Here is a 19,831-nt window from a genome sequence, read left to right as displayed (position 1 = left end):
TCAGCCCGAAACTGTGTGATTTATTATTTTTCTCAATTTTTTACGATAAAATGTGAACGAAAAGAAAACACGTAGTTTTAACATTGCAACAAAAAAACAGAAATTATTAATAGAATTAGAAAAGGTGAAAATTTAGGAAATCCCTCGTAAGAGTTTAATGTGGAGACTTCAACAATTTACGACATCAAGAAAAATTTCAATGCTATAACAGAATTTGGTTGATTATGGATAGTGAAGGAGGTTCTAGCAGGAAAAAGACTATGTCAAAACCTGAAAATGCCACTTTTGAGAGCGCACTTTATTTGTGGTTTCTTCAGAAGCAAAGTTTAGGTGAACCAGTGTCTGGCCCAATGTTGTGTGAAAAAGCATTAGATTTTAATCGAAAATTAAGAGGTAATGAAGATTTTAAGGCAAACACAGGTTGGCTGAAAAACTTTAAAACTGAGACATGGTATACGGGAACTAGTATATTCAAGGCGAGAAACTTGCAGCAGACGAATCGGCAGCTGTATCTTTTAAAAGTAAGTTTGCTTCAGTTATAGCAAATTAAGATAAAGAAACTTTTATAATGTTGATGAGACCGGCTTATTATGGAAAGCATTACCGAGAAAAACCCTAACCACTACAAATGCCTGCACCACGTTTTAAGGTGAGAAAAGAGCAAGTTACAATTTCTGTGTGCAAATGCTACTGGGGCACACAGATTGTCTGTGTTTGTTATGGGTAAGTCAAAAAACCAAGCATTTAAAAATCTTTCTAATTTTCCTGTTTTGTATAAAAATCATAAAAATGCTTGGATGGATGTTTCTGTTTTCTGAGATTGGTTTATAATTTTTTAAATTTAATTAATCTTAATTATTTAATTTAATCGTAAGGTAAGATTAAATAAATTTAATCTTACCTTACGCTCGATTATCCAGAAAATTTGGCTATCCAGATCAGTTATTCCAGATCTGACATCAATTATTCCAGATAACTGATGCTTTACTGTATTCACATTTCTAACATGGCCAAACTTCAATTGAGGATTTTGAGCACAGGTTATCCACCGTCTAAGTTAGACTAATGAAAATGTTGAAAAAGTGTATCAAATCACCCATGAGAACAGATGGTGTATTATTAACAATATTTGTGGCATTCTAGGCCTATCATATGGTACATACCAGCACATTTTAACTGAAAATTTAAATGCACGATGGATTGCTGCAAAATTTATGCCGTTTGATGGGTGATGAACAGCAACGGAACCAGTTTTCTGTGTGCAGGGACCTGCAAGCAGAGGCCAGAAACCTTTCCAAGGCCATAACAAGAGATGAAAGTTGTGTTTATGGTCATAACTCAGAAACAAAGCGGCAGTCCTCCGAGTGGAAAAGTCCATCTCCATGTTCAAAAAAGGCAAGACAGGTCAGATCACACATCAGGAGCATGCTGGCTGTTTTCTTTGACAATGAGGAAATTCTTCCTCAGGAGTTCTTTCCACCAGGCCAAACTGTAAATCTCCAGTTCTGTGTTGGGTTTTAGGGTGTTTGGGGGAGGATGGCAGGAGAAAATGCCCTGACAAACAGTGCACTTTGGATGTTACAGCATCACGACACTAAGCCAGTCCATATGGCTTTGTCAGTTAGCAGTTTTTAGCCAAGAACAAAATGGTGATGTCTCTATTCTTCCAACCTTGCCCCCCCCCCCCCCGTAACTTCTTCCTATTCCCCAAAATGAAAACCCAATTATAAGGATGAAGATTTGAAGGCATTGCAGTGATTCAACCTGAATTACAGAAAGTGTTGGACAGCATCATGAAACAGGAGTTTCACAGATGCTTCAAACAGTGGGAGAAACACTGGGATTTATGCACAAACTCTGGAAGGGACTTTATTGAAGAAGACAATTCCAACATGTAACCAACATAAGTCTAAGTTAATTTTATTGCTCCAGTCTGAAAACTTTTGGCTTTTGACGCACACACATACACATGGCATCCATAAAGTTCCTCTTAGGTTTCCTGATTACTGCTGTAGATGAATAAGACTACAGGATATGCAGTTTGCTCTTATTATAGTAAATCTTCCAAAGTTTCACCACATACCTTGACAGAGATTCTTGTTGGCACAGAGTATGGCCAATGATCAAATTCCTACTGTGTTTTTTGTAGAATTTATTATCACAATGAACTATGTGTTACAGGTCTTTAAATCATCAATTTGTCTTTAATTCCAGTGACTAGTGGGTGTACACTGTGCCTTAACATATCCTCACACAAAGAAGGGTTGTGGACAAGGGATTGGCACAGTAGCACAAGGGCTACTGTGGCCAAACCGTGATTAAATTCTGTTATTAAATTCTTCACTCCAACATTATGCAGCACCTCAGATTATGCACCTGCAACAAGATTCAGCTTCCTCCCCCACACTCCTCACTTGGTTTAACTATTTCCCAGTATCTCAGAAATGAATTTCCAGGAAGCTAGCTTTGGCAGAGGTAGGTTAATCTCTTTGCTGTCCCACTCCCTAGCCATAACTGCTCTATTTCTTCATGTAAGGCTATCTCAAGGACATTGTGTATCACACTACCATCACCAGAATTGATAACCTAAAGACTTGTATCACAAATGCCATTGCTGAAAAGAACATAGCAGGAAATCAATTATTGACCTGATGTATTCCATGTTACCATGGGTGCCATGTTGAAACATACTAAGGTATGCAATAAAAATTTAGGGATTTACTACAAATTAAAGTCATTAACGTACCCCCAATACCATGTTTAGAGGATTTACCACAAATTAAAGTAACTTCCAGATTTATGAACACAATGTGTTCCCAAAAAGTAGTTCCTATAGCAAAAGTTAATAAACTGGAAGAGATTCTCCTAGGATATAATGATATAACAAGAGGATGACTTCCAAAAAATAAAATGTTCACTTCCAAAAATGTATGACAACTGGGATAACCATGAGATTTATGCTAACAACAAAATTTAAAACTTTTTAATACCTTTATTGCAACATTTAGAGGTGAACTGAATATGAGGAGCCATACTTATGAGTTAATTGATGTGTATAAGTACATAAGAACATTTTTGCTTGCAAACAGATCGTTAAAAGCATAAAAGATTTCAAGCTGAGTAGAGAATGGCTATTGTTGTACAAGTTAAAATAGAAATAAACAGAAGTAACACTTTTCTACTCATTGGTTAATCTCTAGTGTATGCAGGAATTCATATATGTGGATGCATTACATGTGGATACATGAAATACCCCATTTTCTTGTTCAGAAAATCTAGTTACTTTACACCATTGTATGTGTACAATTCTGACTGGTACGAAATTTATGATATTAATTCTAGAACCAGTAGGAATAAATTCAAACTAAGGGGGAAGAATTACAGGCTGAACTATAGAAAGTTTTTCCTTTATCCAACAAGTTGTTAATCATTGGAATAATAATTAATAATGAGAAAAAAAAAAAAGTTCCAGGCATGCTTCAATAAGTGCCAACACTGCTGAAATAAAGCTATTTAATAGCAAGGAGGCAATTTTGAAGGGATACATTTCAGTAATGTATAAGTAATTATTTTTCTGTATTATTGACTTAGTCTCAGAATATTTTTTTAAAGGCCATGACGCAAGGAGGTGCTGATAAGTTTTCAGCCAAACCTGCTTATGGCTGTTATATTAAGTTTTGGATCATCATCATCACCACCACCATCATCATTCTCACTGTTCCAACCTAAGGTTGGGTCAGGTGAGCCAAAGCCTTCCATCTATATTTATTTTCCCAGATCTTGTCTTCTATCATTCTCTCCCACGCAATTCCCTTTATTTCCACAGCTCTAATCTGATCTCTTTATCTTTTCCTGGGTCTTCCTCTCGGCCTCTTGTCCGTTTTAATCTCAAACGTTCTTGTTGGTAATTTGTCTAAGTTCATTCTCACGTGCCAAAACCATTGCAAATGCGATGTCATCATCTTCTCCCTCGGACTTTATATTCCCAAATTAATTCTTATGTCAATATTTCTTATTTTACCCCTTCTAGTTTTAGCTAGCATAGTCCTTAGCTCATTTCCATTGCTTGGATTCTGCTAATCCAAGCAATGGAAATGCTTTATTCATCCTCCATCTCTCAGCAGCATAGGTCAAAATAGGGCCCAAATATTCTCTATTTATCAGCTTTTTACACTTCATTGGAACTTCTCTAGCCCACAACAGGCTATTAACATTACAGAAGAAACTCTGACTAGCTGCTATTCTCCTAGTTATGTCCACATCTAGGCTGCCATCCTTGGTTAATAAACTCCCTAGGTACTTAAAATTATCCACCACTTCCAACATTTCTTTCCCCGATTTTACACTCACTTCTTCTCCTCTGCCCATCAATATCTATTTGCTTTTCTGCCCACTTATCTTTAGACCATACTCACTCTTTCCCAATCAAACTTTTTCACACTTTTTCTCTTTGCACACTATCATATGCCTTTTCAATGTCTAAGAATACCAGAAAAAGTCTCTAAGCAAACTCCCAGTGTCTTTCTAGCAATTCACTTAAGGCGAATATCAAGTCAATTATCGACCTGCCTCTTCTAAATCCATACTGTTTTTCCCTCATTCTCTCTTCTATTTTATTCCTCATTATCTCAAGAATTTGTTCAAAGATTTTAGCACAGTGGCATAATAGGATGATTCCCCTATAGTTGTTGCATTCTCTTCTGGACCCTTTCTTAAAAATTGGTATAATGATTCACCTTGTCCAATCATCTGGTTTTCTTTTCTCTTTCCAAACTAGGCAGATAATATCACAAAGCAATTTTAGTCCGATATTGCCTGCAGCCCCAATAACTTCCACTGGTAACTCATCTACTCCAGGTGATTTTCCATTCTTCTTCTTCACTGCTTCTTTTACTTCATCAAAACCAACTTTTGGGCTCTCTTTTCCCACTGTGGATTCTGCTCTTCTGACACCATCTTCCTATCCATTGATGTTAGCATTAAGCAGGGTTGTAAAATAGTCCTGCTACTGTTTCCTGATTTCCTTCTTTTCCGTGACTAATTTTCCACCTGTATTGACTAGGAACCAAGGTTCTACATTGTTCCTTTTCTTATTCCTCAGCAACCCATATATCATCTTTCTATTTCCATTAATATTCTCCTTTAATTTATGTGTAAACTCCTTGCATTTCCAGTAAAAAAAAAACCAAAAAAAAAACCAAAAAAAAAAAAAAAAACCCACTATCCTTTAAGCTTAAAAATGTTTGGACACCCACACTTAATATTCTTTCTATGCTCTAATTTTTTTTCAGTTTTTAAATATTAATAACAAATTTTGGACACCATTTGCACAACATCAAAGCATCTCTATGCATCCAAGGTTCTTCAGACAGTCTGAAAAAATAGTTGTAATGCATATTTTACACCACCACTGAGGTTAAACTAACTGGTCTATAGTCAGGCACCATTAGCACCAGTATACTAGTGGGACACCGGCACCTCAATCCAAGGAGTTACACCTGAATATAATGATGACCTCATGGCTAAACCTAAAGTTTGGTGCATTACTTTGCAGCCTCTTTCAATATTACCAGGTAAACATCATCAGTACACAGGGCCTTATCCACTTTTGAGTTAAACAGTTTTGTTAGATTTCCTTCTGTATTATCAATATCACATAAGCACAAAATCCCTCACCCTTCAAAAGGGACTTTCTACTGTGTAGATAGGTTTGGTGTTTTTTTTTTTTAGGATCATTAGCAAATAAGGCCATATTGCTCTGGGGATATGCGGTGGCCATTCCCTGACCTTTCCGCATCTTCCATATTTGGTGGTCACTGGCTCGAACCCTGGTCTAATCAAGAAGCGTGTGCTACCCACTGCTGCTCTTGCCCACCTGGCTACAGTGGGCTCAATCTACATGGAGGCGCTGTGTAGATTGAGAAAGTATCTACCGAGCTCACCAGTGACATCTACTGCTTATCCATGGTTGTGGCATTTCCAGTGAGCAAAGACCTTATTTGGTTTATTCTTTTCTCACTCTGTTTATTTACTTATGAATGGAACTCTCTGCTTACACTACATTAGCTCTTGGCTAATGATTCAGACCTTGAATGCAAAACCCCATTTTGCTTAAAACCAAATTATATTAGTCAAATCAGCTGCCCAAAGTATACAGTAACCTGTATTTTGGTTGCTATTTTTTTTAATGTCATAATTAAATACTGGACAATATGCACTAAAAAAACAGGCAAAATATGCAATAAAATGTACACAAATATCCACTGAAATGCTATTATATGCAATAATATTTAACGCTTATTACCAGCTTATCATAATTAACTGAACAATTTCTTTGTATTCAGTAAAGAAAAGTTATTGATATTTAATTAATAAAATTTTTTAGAATAAGGATCACTTTACAACTCAATTATGGAATAACTTTTGTTACAGCAAACAGCAATATATAGTTTTCAATGTGCTCCACTGTAAATCTGTGGTGTTTACCAGCCAGAATCATTTTAAAAGCAGAGAATGATCTTTCTACACTGATGGAACTGATTGGTTTAAATTAAAAAAAGTAAGCCTTCAAAGCTTCCACTTGAAATGGAAGTTCCTGGTCATTACTGTTCCATTAACAGTCATTTCACACTCTCCCAATTTTTCTTTTTATATATATAGAGAATCAAAATTTTAAGCACAAAATAATGCCGCATGTAACCACATTCACCACCTTGTTAGAATAGGCTCCGGCAAAGAGGGAGGCCATGTTGCATTTCTGTAAATAGCCATACAGATGGGGGCTTTTACAACAACTTTTTTTTTTATGCAAGGGAAAAAACTTAGTCACCTTGCCAAAATTCTCCCAAATTGTTTCTGCAAGCCTATACAAGCCAAGGGCTAAGCAATTAATGTTTGGAAGAAAACCTGTGATGCATAAAATGCTTTTATCATATATGGATTAGCATTACTAACAAAAATGCAGCTTTCTTGCTGAGCATTGATTTTTCAGTCTGGCAATAAAAACTGCAAAGAATCATTCTTAAATCTTGCAAGCAAAATGTAAATGGGTACAGAACTGTAGACAGGTTCTCTTTCCAATTTCTCACATGTGTGAGAAAATTTGGAGAAACTGCAAGGCCTGCTGTTCCATCAGCACACATCCAGAAGCACCCTTCTCCAATATCTTGACAATGTTTGCAAATAATACCATCATAGCATTAACACAATTCTTCCTTAAAATAGATTCACCTGGAAAGTTTTGATTTATAGTGTTAAATTTAAAAAAAAAAAAAAAAATCATTTGAAAAATGGAATGCTTAACTTATTGAAAGGGACCAAGGAACAGACAGGTTCTTTGGAAACTCCACCCCCTCTCTCCCTCTCAGTATATGGTTTGGTTAAAAGTGATCTGGCAATTTTTTCTTGCTTTTTCCATTTTTTTTTTTTTTTCTGCTTTTACGTGTTCGTCAACCTGGAATTTTTCTGCATGGTATATTCTTTTCACAAATAACATAAAAGACAATACTGCCACGTACAATCAAATCTTTTACACAACTGGTGATCCATTCCACAATTCCACGAGTCTAGTAACAGATTTGATTTCTGAAATTTCGAATGAAAGCTCCTACTGCTTGTTTAGTAAATTTTTTTATGGCAAAACTGAACTGCTGTTACAAATTTAATGAATATACTCTCATTCAATATGTGTGTGTGTAAAAAAGACAGTGACATGTGTGACTGACTGACATGTTTTCTCATGATAATTTATTATAATAATGTGATGATTTTAATGACTAAAAAGTCACGTTTCAGAGTTTAAAGTCTCAATTTAATGTCAAAATATGCAGTGTTTCTAGTAATATTCATTTTATATGTATTTATATGCACTAATGATTAAAATACCCCAAATATGCATTTACACATGCAAATACAATAATCTGATGTGTAGTCATAACATTAAAACAGCAGGTCAAATAACCTATATAACTTGTTTTATCTATTCCTCCTAAAACATACTAATATACACTCAATTATCATTGAATTATGACCACCTAGCTAATACCATGTCAGGCCACCACTCAATGAGATTATTGCTCTAAACTTACTTAAGTTTTAAACCTTCTATATCATCAAGAATGTCACATATTGTGGATATATATCATTATTGGCAACCAGGTCTTTCACCTATTTATCCATGGATCTGGTGCCAAATTAGCTACATGGGCAATGGCACACATTTCAAATAAACAGCAATGCATTTCTCTCTTTAGGAGCAGTGCCTTTTATTTAACAATCCAGTGTAATACTGAAACAACTCAATATGAGTGATGCATTTCAGAGCAAATTCACTTTGCTCATGACTACATACAAACTAAGACTATTGCCTAACTCTACAATAATTGTATACTGTGATTGAGCACTTACAGATAGTGGTACATCCTTATTTAGGATGACTTGCAGTAAATGCGGAGGTAAGATTGGAGGGCCTGCTGTTTTCTCATATGGTCTATGATGGGGAATTTCTTGTGAGTACTCTCCTGGAGGCGAGCCAGACAAACCTGAAAACAAAGAGAATCAAACATGGTTAAAAAACTAACAGCAAACCTAAATGAAAATATATATGTATATACTTTAAACTCCTTATCGTTAACTGCCAATTAAATGTTGAGAAACAGTAGCAATTGCTTAATTGAAGAAATATGGAAACTACTTACTTTGGGAACCACTACTTGAACTAATACTGTCCATAGCAAGTGCTTCAAATACTTCAAAATCAGATTTTCTTACTGTTACAAAATTATTTTTGGTTCCCATTTCATTGTCAATTATGGGCTGAAAAAGACATGTATATCAGTTGAATTGTGTCTATTAAAGTTATTTTATACAGTACATCTTGGTCATAATATAACAGGGCTATTTTAATTGCTTTCAACTACATTTCACTAGATAAGACTATGCAAAAACCTTTTAAACAAAACATCATATAATGCCTCATCTAAGAGAATCTTCATCCATCCATCCATCCTTTGGATGAATTAGATATTCATTTTTAATTTGCTAAATCAAACACTACTTGACTAGAAACATCAGGCTGTTGTCATAGGTGGTTTTACGGTGCAATGGCAGCTAAAGGCCATTATGCACCAAACAATGGTGGAAAATAACAGGTGCCATTAAAAGTCAGATGCATGCATTATGTAGGATTTGGCATAAAATTCCGTCATAACATTGTATCTTTTTTTAGGAAAGTGAAAACTGCAGTGATATCAGATCTGTCATTTAAAATTTATAGAAACGTGGGATTAATTTGGGCTGCATGCCCATTAAGAACATGTTTTGCTGTACTCTTTTATAGAGAGGACAGTCAACTATGATATGTTGGATTATGAGCCAAGTATAACAGTTTGGATAGAATGGTGAATCTGAAGCAGAAAAAGGATAAAAGTGATTAAGGTATGACTTATTCTTAGTTCTTGTAAGTGTGACTACTTTTCGATTTCAGTGGAAGCTGGACGACCAAGACTGGAGATTCAGTTTAATCTAAAGGAGTTTGTTGACTTCTTGATTTTGCCAGTGAATTATACTTCAACTTATTACAAGACTTTTGTAGTCAGAAATGGAATTTTAAAAGTGGCATCACTTGGTTCCACAGTGAATTTGGCTGCATGGTTAGCACTCTTACTGCCAGGTATGCCAACATGGCTATGGACCAACAAAATTTTACTACTTTCATCTCTTTAGCTAGATCAGCCAGCAAGTTTTGAATATGATAAAATAGGTAGTTGTGATGTTTCCTTGGTTATTATAAAGTGAGAATGGCACTGAGAGAGTCAGTGAATATGACACTATTATTAAGCTGGTGAAATTTTATGGATTCCAAAGCCTTTTGTACTGCATGCAGTTCAGAGATGCTACAATCTAAAGGTAACCAACTGGAGATTATGGAAGATAGAACAACAGCAGCACTGACAAGATGAACAATTTTGGATCCATCTGTGTACATCTGAGTATAAGGTTCATATTTTGTAATTAGTGATTTATGTTTGTTTGTTTTGTTTGTTTTTTGGAGCATTAGCAACTAAGGCCATATTGCTCTGGGAAATGCAGTGGTCATTCCCTGACCTTTCCGCATCCTTCGTATTTGGTGGTGATGGGCTCGAACCCCAGTCTAATCAAGAAGTGTGTGTGTGCTATGCACTGCTGCTCCTTCCCACCTGGCTACGGAGGCGCCAGTGATTTATGAAGCTGTTTTATAGGCTGTTGAGAAAGAGTAGTTTTTCTCAATTCTTGAAGGAACAGATGACATGCTGGGGCACAGGAAGTTCATGGAGGAGTGGTGGAACTAGTAATATCTATTTTAGAAAGATCTAGCTGCCAATTATCATGTAATGAGCGAAAACATATGCCAGCCAGCTGATTGATTAATGGATAAACAGCATACAAGTTCTCCCAATCTGGAGTAAATACAAGGTATGGAAATAAAGTTCCCGGATTAGCGTAACAAAAAGAACACAAAGTGAAGGTGCTCAAAAATGGTTTATTTTTATTCAAAGTACTCACCACCTGATTGAACAAAACCACCTTATTACACTATTCTAAAGGTATCTGAAAAGAGTCAGCAAAGGCATCCAAAGAGTTGACTTTAGTGGTTACATTTTTTTAAAAAATATATGTCCTCAACATCCTGAAATCTCTTTCCTTTGTGGGCACAGTGGATGGTTGATCAGTACAATGTGATGTTTCATCAAAAATGTCTTCACAAAAAGTATGCAATGGGTGAGAACATTGTTGTGCAAGAAACAGCTGCCTCTCTCTTGAAATTGCACCCTCACCTCAACAGCCTTTGAAGCACCTGTTTGTAGAATGCAACATTGACCCTCTCCCTTCAGGTACAACTTCTTTTGAATCATACTCTGTTTGTCAAAAAACATGTTTAGCATCTCTTGATCCTGGACTTATGTAAATGAACCATTCTGGGGCCTTGATGATGCTCTGACATGCTCTGACACTTTGCTTGTTATGTTATGTTGTTATTTAGTTTTTAGAAGCATTAGCAACGAAGGCCACATTGCTCCGGGGATATGCGACGGTGATTCCCTGACCTTTCCGCACCCTCTGTATTTGGTGGTCATGGGCTCGAACCCCAGTCTAATCAAGAAGCATGTACTACGCACTGCTGCTCCTGCCCACCTGGCTAAGAGGTGCCCTGACACTGTATCTGGACCTTACTGAAACACCTGGCAGTCATCTCCAGTAACAATACAGTTGTGAGGAAATTAGGATTGTCTTGACTACTTTGGATGAAGTCACATAACACTCTTCATTGTTTCTGCTCATCCATGAGGTGGTGCAGCACAACTTTTGCACAGACTGTCCTTTACCCTAAATCTTCATGCAGGATTTGATGAATCATCTCCTTATTCATATCCAACTCATCAGCCATCATTCTAAGGGTCAAACGACAATCTCTTGCCACAATTTCATGAACTTTTGAAATTGTCCTCATTTCGAGAACTCGAAAGACACTCAATTTCTTAGGTCATTGTGAACATCCTTATGTCCATCTTTGAACTGCTTATATCATTCATACACACTGTATGACAACATTTTTGGCACAATAAACGGTTTTAAACATTTCATACATTTCTGTCGCAGATCTTCCCAGGTTAAAGCAAAATTTGATATTCATTCGTTGCTACATCGTAAAATTGCAACACTGAATGTTAATACTAAGGAAATTGGTTGTTACTCAACCTGTCAGCCTACAGGATAATCTCCACCATTATCTGTTGGAAGAAGTTTGAACTGCAACACACCACTTTTGTTAACTTTCAAACTCATCGAACAAGACTGCAACAGCACCAGTCTGGGAGCTTTATTGCCACACCTAACAGATACCTCCCAGCTAGATGCATGGGTTGACTTTTGATTTTGATAGCATAACTTAGTAGTAAAATTTGTTATTGTAGAGAGAGAGAGAGGAGAGGAGAGGAGAGGGTTGTAAGCTTCTGCACAAAGACTTTGGACAGGAGATGTACGGTGGACTCCAAGAGCAAATGCATAAGCCAATGTGGTGAATAGGATCTAACCATCTCAAGGTGATGTGTTTAACAGAGTTGTAAACTGGAGATCCATAATCTAACCATGATCTTACTACAGTATGACAGTCAGCACCCCAAGATGTAGCCAAAATTACTCTTAAGATGTTTAATTTCTCGAAAGAGGTGGTTCTAAGCTATTTTATACTGTCAAGAAAGGTTAATCCCAGAAATCAGACAGTAGGCACCCAGCTTTAGAATGAATCAGAATGGAGATTCTGATTCAGCTCTAGTTACTTCAGTTACACCTTCTACAGAAATGAAGTGAATTTTTTTTAAAGGTGATATGCGAAAACCGTTATCTGTAGCCCAAGCTGTAATTCTGTTGAGTAACTTGAAGTCATCTCTCAGTCATTCTCATGTTTTTAGAGAGACAATATATATAAAGTAGTAAAAACAGTAGTTGGAACAGTCTTAATTACTGAGTTGATTTCTTTAATGAAGAGGGCTGCACATAAAACTGAGCACTGTGGTACCTCTTATTGAATGAAGTTACAAGAAAGGATGGAATGAATGCTTACCTGGAAAGACTGCTATTTCAGAAAGTTCTGTATAAATTTGTGCAGATTGTGCAGAATTCCATAATGCCAAACTGTGTCAAAAGCTTTCCCGATGTCTAAATAAACTGTAGTTAAATGTTCCTTTCTTATGAATGCATTACAAATCTGGGTTCCTGTATAAAGTTTATCTACCAGTATGAAATCCATATTGTGAACTGATAAGATTGTATTTGATCAGTGACCAGGTGAGACAAGAGTTTACCATTTTTTCCCATTATTTTGACCATATGGCTGTGAGGGCAATAGGCTCAAAGTGACATGGATTTACTGAGTCTTTGCCAGGTATCAGAGAAAGCATTTTCTGTAAAATTCCAGTTATATGGAAGGAGTAAGATATGAAGTGATTCTTCATTTAGCTCTTTAACATCGAATATTGAACTCCATCAGGTACGGTGGCACTAGGTCTTGAACAGATAAGAGCAAGCCATCGATTATTTTAAAGTTGTATGGTTGATGCGGATCAGTGTCAAAATTTAAGGTCTTTTTTTCAGCACAGGACTTTAATTTCTGGTAGGCTGGCAAGTATGAGTATTTAGCAGAGGTTAGAGCAAAAAAGATCGAGTGTTGGCTATATCTTGAGGTAGCAAAACATCATTCCCATTCACATTCAGTATCGATAGATATGAAGGAGGATATCTGTTATACATTTTACCAACATTGTTCCAGATGGTTTGTGTTTTAGTGGACCTTGTAATCATAAAAGAAAATTATTTTCATGATTCTCTTTTGCTTGCTTGTTGAATACGTCTGGCATTGGCTCTGGCTTTCTTAAACTGCACTAGATTTGTGGCTGTAGAGTTCTTGAAAAAGTTATTCCAGGTTTTCTTTCTCATTTGGCTTGGTTGCATTCTTGATGTTCTAATTCAGTGGCCCGTAGTACTCAGAATAACATATAAGTTACAGAAGCATTAAATGATACATTTGATACAACTGCTTTGTCTAGGATTGTTAGCTGCCTGTATTTTTCCCAATCAGCTTTTGCAAAGTTCTATTTGATCATATGTTTATGGCAGGGTGGTAAATTTGCCTCTATATGACAGACTATCAAGTAGTGTTCATTACCCAGAAGACTATCATGAACAGACCAGTCAAACAGCAGAAAAAGAACCAGTGAGCATATGGAGAAGTTGATTGCTGAACTTGACCCAGATGGCAGGTGAAAATAAGTGGATAATCTAGTATTCAATAGTATCAGATTTAGCTTATTAATCATAAGGATGATGTGCATTAAAATCTTCCATAATTCAGAAAGGAGGAGAGAGCCAAGATACAGAACTTTCCAAGTCACTGTAAAAGGTGTCTTGGCTAGGGGGAAGATATAAGGAGACAGTGGCAAGAGCAAAATGGAACAATATTTGAGCAACCACAGCTTCTAGATTTGTTTGTAGCATTAACATTCAGGAAGAAACATTGGAGCCGATTACATTTGCAATTCTTCCGTGAGCCGAATTGGTTATACGAGAGACTATCTTTTCTGTAGATGATCGTGATGGTAATAAGTGAGGTAATAACAGATATTAAGTTGGTTTCTTGATGGCAAATGAGTTATACTGGACAAGATCCCAAATGTCATCAAGGTTGCTGCAATATCCTTTACAATCCCAATGGAGGAAACTGGGTATCATTTAGGTTTAGTATAACCCTCAATTTGTATCCAAGGGGCTGATGGCAATTAGATCCCCCCCCCCCCCAAAGTATGATCTTCCTCTGTCTATCTCTTCCTATGTGAAGAGGTAAGAACAGGATCTTCTTGGTGAGCATTTTCATCAATTACCATGCCTTCTGAGTCAATTTGTATAGTATCATCAGGAGCAGTGCTTTCTGAATTTTCTGGATAAGTATTAGTATGTGGAACAGTGGTTGGTGTGTTAACAGCCTTGTTTATCTTAATTGTTTTACTAGGTAAAGGTGCACTTTCCAAAAGTGACCAAGCCCAATCTGACACTAATCTGTTTAGGAGAAATGTTACTTCTGTTTGGGTACCAGTCGTGTTCCTTGCACAGTAGTAGTTATTGGTCCATGAGAATTACCTGAACGAAAGTAGGTTGGGTGCTATTTTGAGTCTGTACTAATTTTTTTTGGCTTCTTGGTACGTGATGTTTCGTTTAGCTCTGACCTGTTGAATAATTTTTTATATTTTTCCAGAGGGGGACAATCTTTGGAGTAGGCAGTATGGGCCATTGCAATTTGAGCATTTATGCTGCTCTGCTTTACAGTCTATGTGAATATGATCACGTGAACTGTAAGCAGCACAAGTGGCTCAACCTTTGCAGACATTTTGGGAATCGGCAAATTTTTGGCAGTTGAAACATGTTGGGTTAGAAATGTAGTTTTATTTCAAAAGCTGAGATACTGTTTTGATGGAAGTTGAAGGTTTAGAGATAACAAACATTAAGATTATGTTCCAGGGTCAGAACTAGAGCATTGACGTGTTTAGTATATATTCACTTTACATGCACAATTATCTGGTCTTGTAATTCTTTTCTCAACTCTTCTTCTTCTGGGAGGTTTATGAGATCCCACTCAGCTATCATGCCCCTTGAGGCATTTAGAGTAGAATGAAGTGAAACAATAATGGATAATCTTCCAAAGGATGTGATTTTTTTGGAGCTGTTCTGACTGATGCTCATCTGAGACCTCAAAGAACAAGTCGCCAGATCTAAGATGTTTGGTTGTTTTTTAATACCCCATGAATTTCTAATAAACACTGGGAGAGCAAAAATGAGAGTAGGAGTGTGTTATAGACCTAATGATTCTGATGAGTACAACACATAACTGTACAGAGAAATAGAGTGGGCCAGTAAATAAGATTGGCTAATAATGGAGGAATTTTAACTTCCCAGATACTGATTGGAATTTGTGGATTGGTCACTCGCACACGAGCAAGACTTTTGTGGATTTATTGGATGATTGATTTCTACAGCAACATGTTAGAGAGGCAACCAAAGAGAGTAATACTCTTGATCTGGTTATCAGCAGTGATTATTCATGCATTTTTGGATTTTTGGATCATTCAAGGATTTTTGCTTTGGTAGAGGCGACTACAGTGGTCTCAGTTAGTTTTTAAATTCTATACAGTGGGACCAACTGATGAAGTTACCAACAGCAAATTCTAAATTGGAAGCATTCAAGGAATGTAATCGTGGAAACTACTACACTTTTGATACTAATAAGAAATACTGTTCAAGGTTTAGGCTTAATGGATGGCAGATGAACTAATGAGACTCATGGCAGAGAAGAAAAATGCATGGTATGCATATAAATTATCAGGTAACACAGAAGGCTATGGTAGATATAAGCTAGTCTGTAATCAAGGCAAAAAGGAGGTTAGGCAAGCAAAGGCAGATTACGAGATATTTTTGGCAAAAGATGCTAAGAAAAACAGCAAAACTTCTTTAGTTATATAAACGCTAGAAGGCAGGAGATGAATCCGATTGGTCCACTCGATATCGATGATTCGAGTGTTGATGATCCTGCTCAGATAGTTGACAATTTGAATGAGTATTTTGCATTTACAGTCACACATGAGGAATTAAGAGAGGAGAATGCCAGAAGTTTATCAAACTGTAACAGGGTGCTTAATGATTTCTAATAATAACTGAGAACAAAAGGAGGAGAAATTGTTAAAGTTAAACATAAGAAAGGCATGTGAAGTGGATGGAATCTATCCAGTTATATTAAAGGAGGTGGCAAAGGTAGTTGTTATTATGGAGGTTTAATGGCACATAAGCTGCTATGGCTATAATGTGCCTAGGCAAAGGTAGTAAGCAAACTCTTAGCCATAATTATGACAGCATCCTTGGATTCAAGGGAAGTCCCCATGGACTGGAGATGTGCAAATGTATTGCCATTTCACAAAGGGGATCTAAGAGTGACAAGTAATTACAGACCAGTTAGTTTAACTTCTGTTCTGGGGAAAATAATGGAGTCACTGGTTAAAGATGCATTGCTGGATCATCTAAACAAGACTGCAGTAATAAGTGCAGCTTGTGAAAGAAATCTAACTTTGAATTTTTTTGAATATGACCCCTGTACCACTGCAGTAGAAGGTTGACCACAGCCCATTGTCAGCATCAGGAATACTCCATGACCTGCTCAGTGCTGACCAGTGCAACTTCTCCATATGTGGTGGCAGGTGGTCGGTTAAGTTTTATGAGTACCACTAAGTTGTAAATTGGTAATCCCATTAGCTCTCTTAATTCGTGCAGCAGCACTAATTGCCTGAAGGCCAGAAATACAAACAATGCATACTGAGTTAAGTCTATCCTAATCCGTCCACTATATGAAAATTTTCTACACTCAACGGAACCTATTTTAAATGCAAAATGATTATAAGTTTTATATAGAAAATATCTTAATAATAGACAGTGAAAAATGCAAGTTTAGTTAAATAACTTTAAGTTGATTTGAACAGTAGGTAAAGATGTGAAAAAAAATTTAAGGAATATCACAAATTTCAAATTGGACTGCATCCAAATGTCACTGTTAATAAAGGTGCCGTATGGCGTACCGTTGTGTACCATCCCAAAAAAAGCACTATATATATATTGGAATTATGTCTGATGATAATTAGGTTTAAATTTTTAAATAGAGTAAATGAGGGTATTAGGTGATACATTAATGCTATTGTACAGTGACAATTAGACATTTCACGTGCATGGGTTATATATGTACTTATTTAATATTATTACTTTTTATAATTATATAATTAATTTTGGTACTACTTGGGAGCATCAGGTTTGTAGTGAACCCAATCAACCTGCTAGTTATATATATATATCTATGTTATATATTTATATGTATTTATGGTATATTAGGCTAGCCATACCAGGGCTAGATTTATATATCACTAGTGAGTTGGTTGGGGTCACTACAAACTTGATGCTCCCAAGTAGTACCAAAATTAATTATATAATTATAAAAAGTAATAATAATAATAATAATATATTATTACTTGTAATTAAATCATAAATTAATATGAAATTAGAGTGTATAGTGTATATTTTTAAATAAATTTACTTTTCTTAGTATCACATGATAAGAAAAAAATGGTTATGACTGCCATTAACATGTTGGGAATTATGCATAATTATGCTTTTATTTGTTGATTTATTAATTTTTATTTCCATATATAAGTATAAATTTAACATACCTCCTTAGGATCATGTTTCCAACCACCATCAACAAGAAATTTATACTCATGTTCACCTTCTGGAATTTCCAAAATAAGAACAAAGTCCCCATGGCTAAAATTAAATACAGAGAAATTAGATGCTTTGGAAATGAATAACCCCATCAATTAACAAAGTCAAAATCCTCACAAATATTATACAACAAATGATTTTGTTGTCTAAATAACAAACTTTACCTTCAGCTATCATACTGTGAGTACAAAGGCACCAAAAAGTTTAAAAATTACTGAGGTTAATTATTAATCTAGTTAAGGCACCTTTCTTGAGCACAGGAGATTAATAAAGAATTCATACTTATATTAGCAAATTCTACAGGCAAGTGACATATAAAATGAATATTATAATCCTTTGACATAATCATAAATAGCAAAGAATGTCTATTGGTTCTGCATAATTCAAGTAATTATTCAGAAACTGGAATAATATCATAAATATTGCAAAAGTTATTTCTAAATAACAGTTCACTAAGTATAACATTTCATTTATACGTCCCAACTAAGGATACAAAATACCAATGGTGAAATTTTTACAGACCAGTAAAACCAGAACTAAGAATTTGATGAATATCAACAAAAAAGATCTTTAAATTGAAATTCCCCAAAAAAGTTAATCATACTGCATAAAACAAAATTATCCTTTATATAAGGTCATCAACAAAAAAATCTGGTATTTTAAAATTTAATATTTTTTGAAATAGAAGGCATAACATGAAGTTTGTTGTAATGTTGAAAAACTTAAGTTCAATGCCTAATACTCAGCACATTCCCCCCAAGGGGAATGTCTTTGTGTGTGTGTGTGTGCGCGATGTAAGGAGTGTGAGGAAATCAAGCGTCAACTCAGTGTTGTTATGGACCTATATGAGAGCTTGAAGGACAGTGTGGATGCCCTCAAAGGATTTAAATTGAGGGGCCCATCAAGCTCTCAGCTGCCCACATCAATGCCAGAGCTTGCACTTCAACATCACACAACACAGCGGCAATCCCCAAGGCAGAATGTGCTGGTCCCAAAGGAACTAGTTGTTGTTAGTGACTCTATTGTCAGGGAAATGGGGAACACATTGTGCAAAAAGGATAGTTGAAACAGGACCATGGTATGTCTGCCATGGGCAAAGGTTTATAATGTTGTAGAGCAGATATCTTTTAAGGGCACAAAAGGTGATATTGTTGTACAAGTTTGCACTAATGATATTAAGAGTAGAAGACTGGCGGAATTACTTAGCAAGTAAAGGTCAATGTTGAAAAAGAGCCGTGAGTTAGGGTTGAATTTGAAAGTGTCTGCAATTCTGCCCAGACACGATAGGAGGGAGTATATGATGAGAGCCTTGTTGATCAATTCGGCCATGGAGAGATTGTGCAAGACTCAAGGGGTAGAATTTTTCTCAGCCTGGTCTGTGCTTGTTAACAGGAGAGACTGCTTCTACAGGGATGGGATACACTTAAATAGAAAGGGTGCAAGAATATTTGCTGATGCTATCGAGGCAGGGTTAGGTGGGTCGGAAAACTGTTTTTAGTTGATACTGTTAATCCTAAAATTAATTTTAGGATTAACAGTAACCGCTGGCAGAGGTGAAAGTGATTCTTGCACTGCTTCTACTGAAATGGACAGCAGCCTGGAAAACAAGGTGCAGGGGATTCCAGAGACTGCTGGGAGTCACTGTGGAACAAGTAAATACATGGGCTGTGTTAGGGTAGCTAAGAATAGGAACAGGTACATGTATACTTGCGTGTATACCAATGCTAGTAATTTGGTAAATAAATTTGATGAATTTGCAGTGTTGGTCAAAACTTCAAAGGCAGATGATATTGTTGGGTTAACAGAGACATGGCGTCACACATATAACGAATGCAGAACTGGAATTTGGGGTTATTTGTTATTTGGTTTTTTTTTTTTTTTAGGAGCATTAGCAACTAAGGCCATATTGCTCCGGGGATATGCGGTGGTCATTCCCTGACCTTTCCACATCCTCCGTATTTGGTGATGACTAGCTTGAACCCCGGTC

At 36.2% G+C, this 19,831-nt stretch overlaps 1 protein-coding gene across 1 annotated transcript in view; it reads right to left on the bottom strand.

Moving 5' to 3' along the window:
- alc (5'-AMP-activated protein kinase subunit beta-1) overlaps positions 1 to 19,831 on the bottom strand; it is a 101,533-nt gene that overhangs the window by 8,252 nt on the left and 73,450 nt on the right. Inside the window, exons 4-6 of the mRNA XM_090386906.1 lie at positions 17,793 to 17,886; positions 8,697 to 8,814; positions 8,407 to 8,540 (exon numbers count right to left, since the gene is read on the bottom strand). Of these exons, the coding sequence (XP_090243032.1) occupies positions 8,407 to 8,540; positions 8,697 to 8,814; positions 17,793 to 17,886 (346 nt within the window). The remainder of the gene's footprint in view (positions 1 to 8,406; positions 8,541 to 8,696; positions 8,815 to 17,792; positions 17,887 to 19,831) is intronic.

This window comes from Mastigoproctus giganteus, chromosome 12 (assembly GCF_048544385.1).
Source record: "Mastigoproctus giganteus isolate SK-2022 chromosome 12, ASM4854438v1, whole genome shotgun sequence".
Lineage (NCBI taxonomy): Eukaryota > Metazoa > Arthropoda > Arachnida > Uropygi > Thelyphonidae > Mastigoproctus > Mastigoproctus giganteus.
This window is presented reverse-complemented; position numbering and strand designations above follow the sequence as displayed.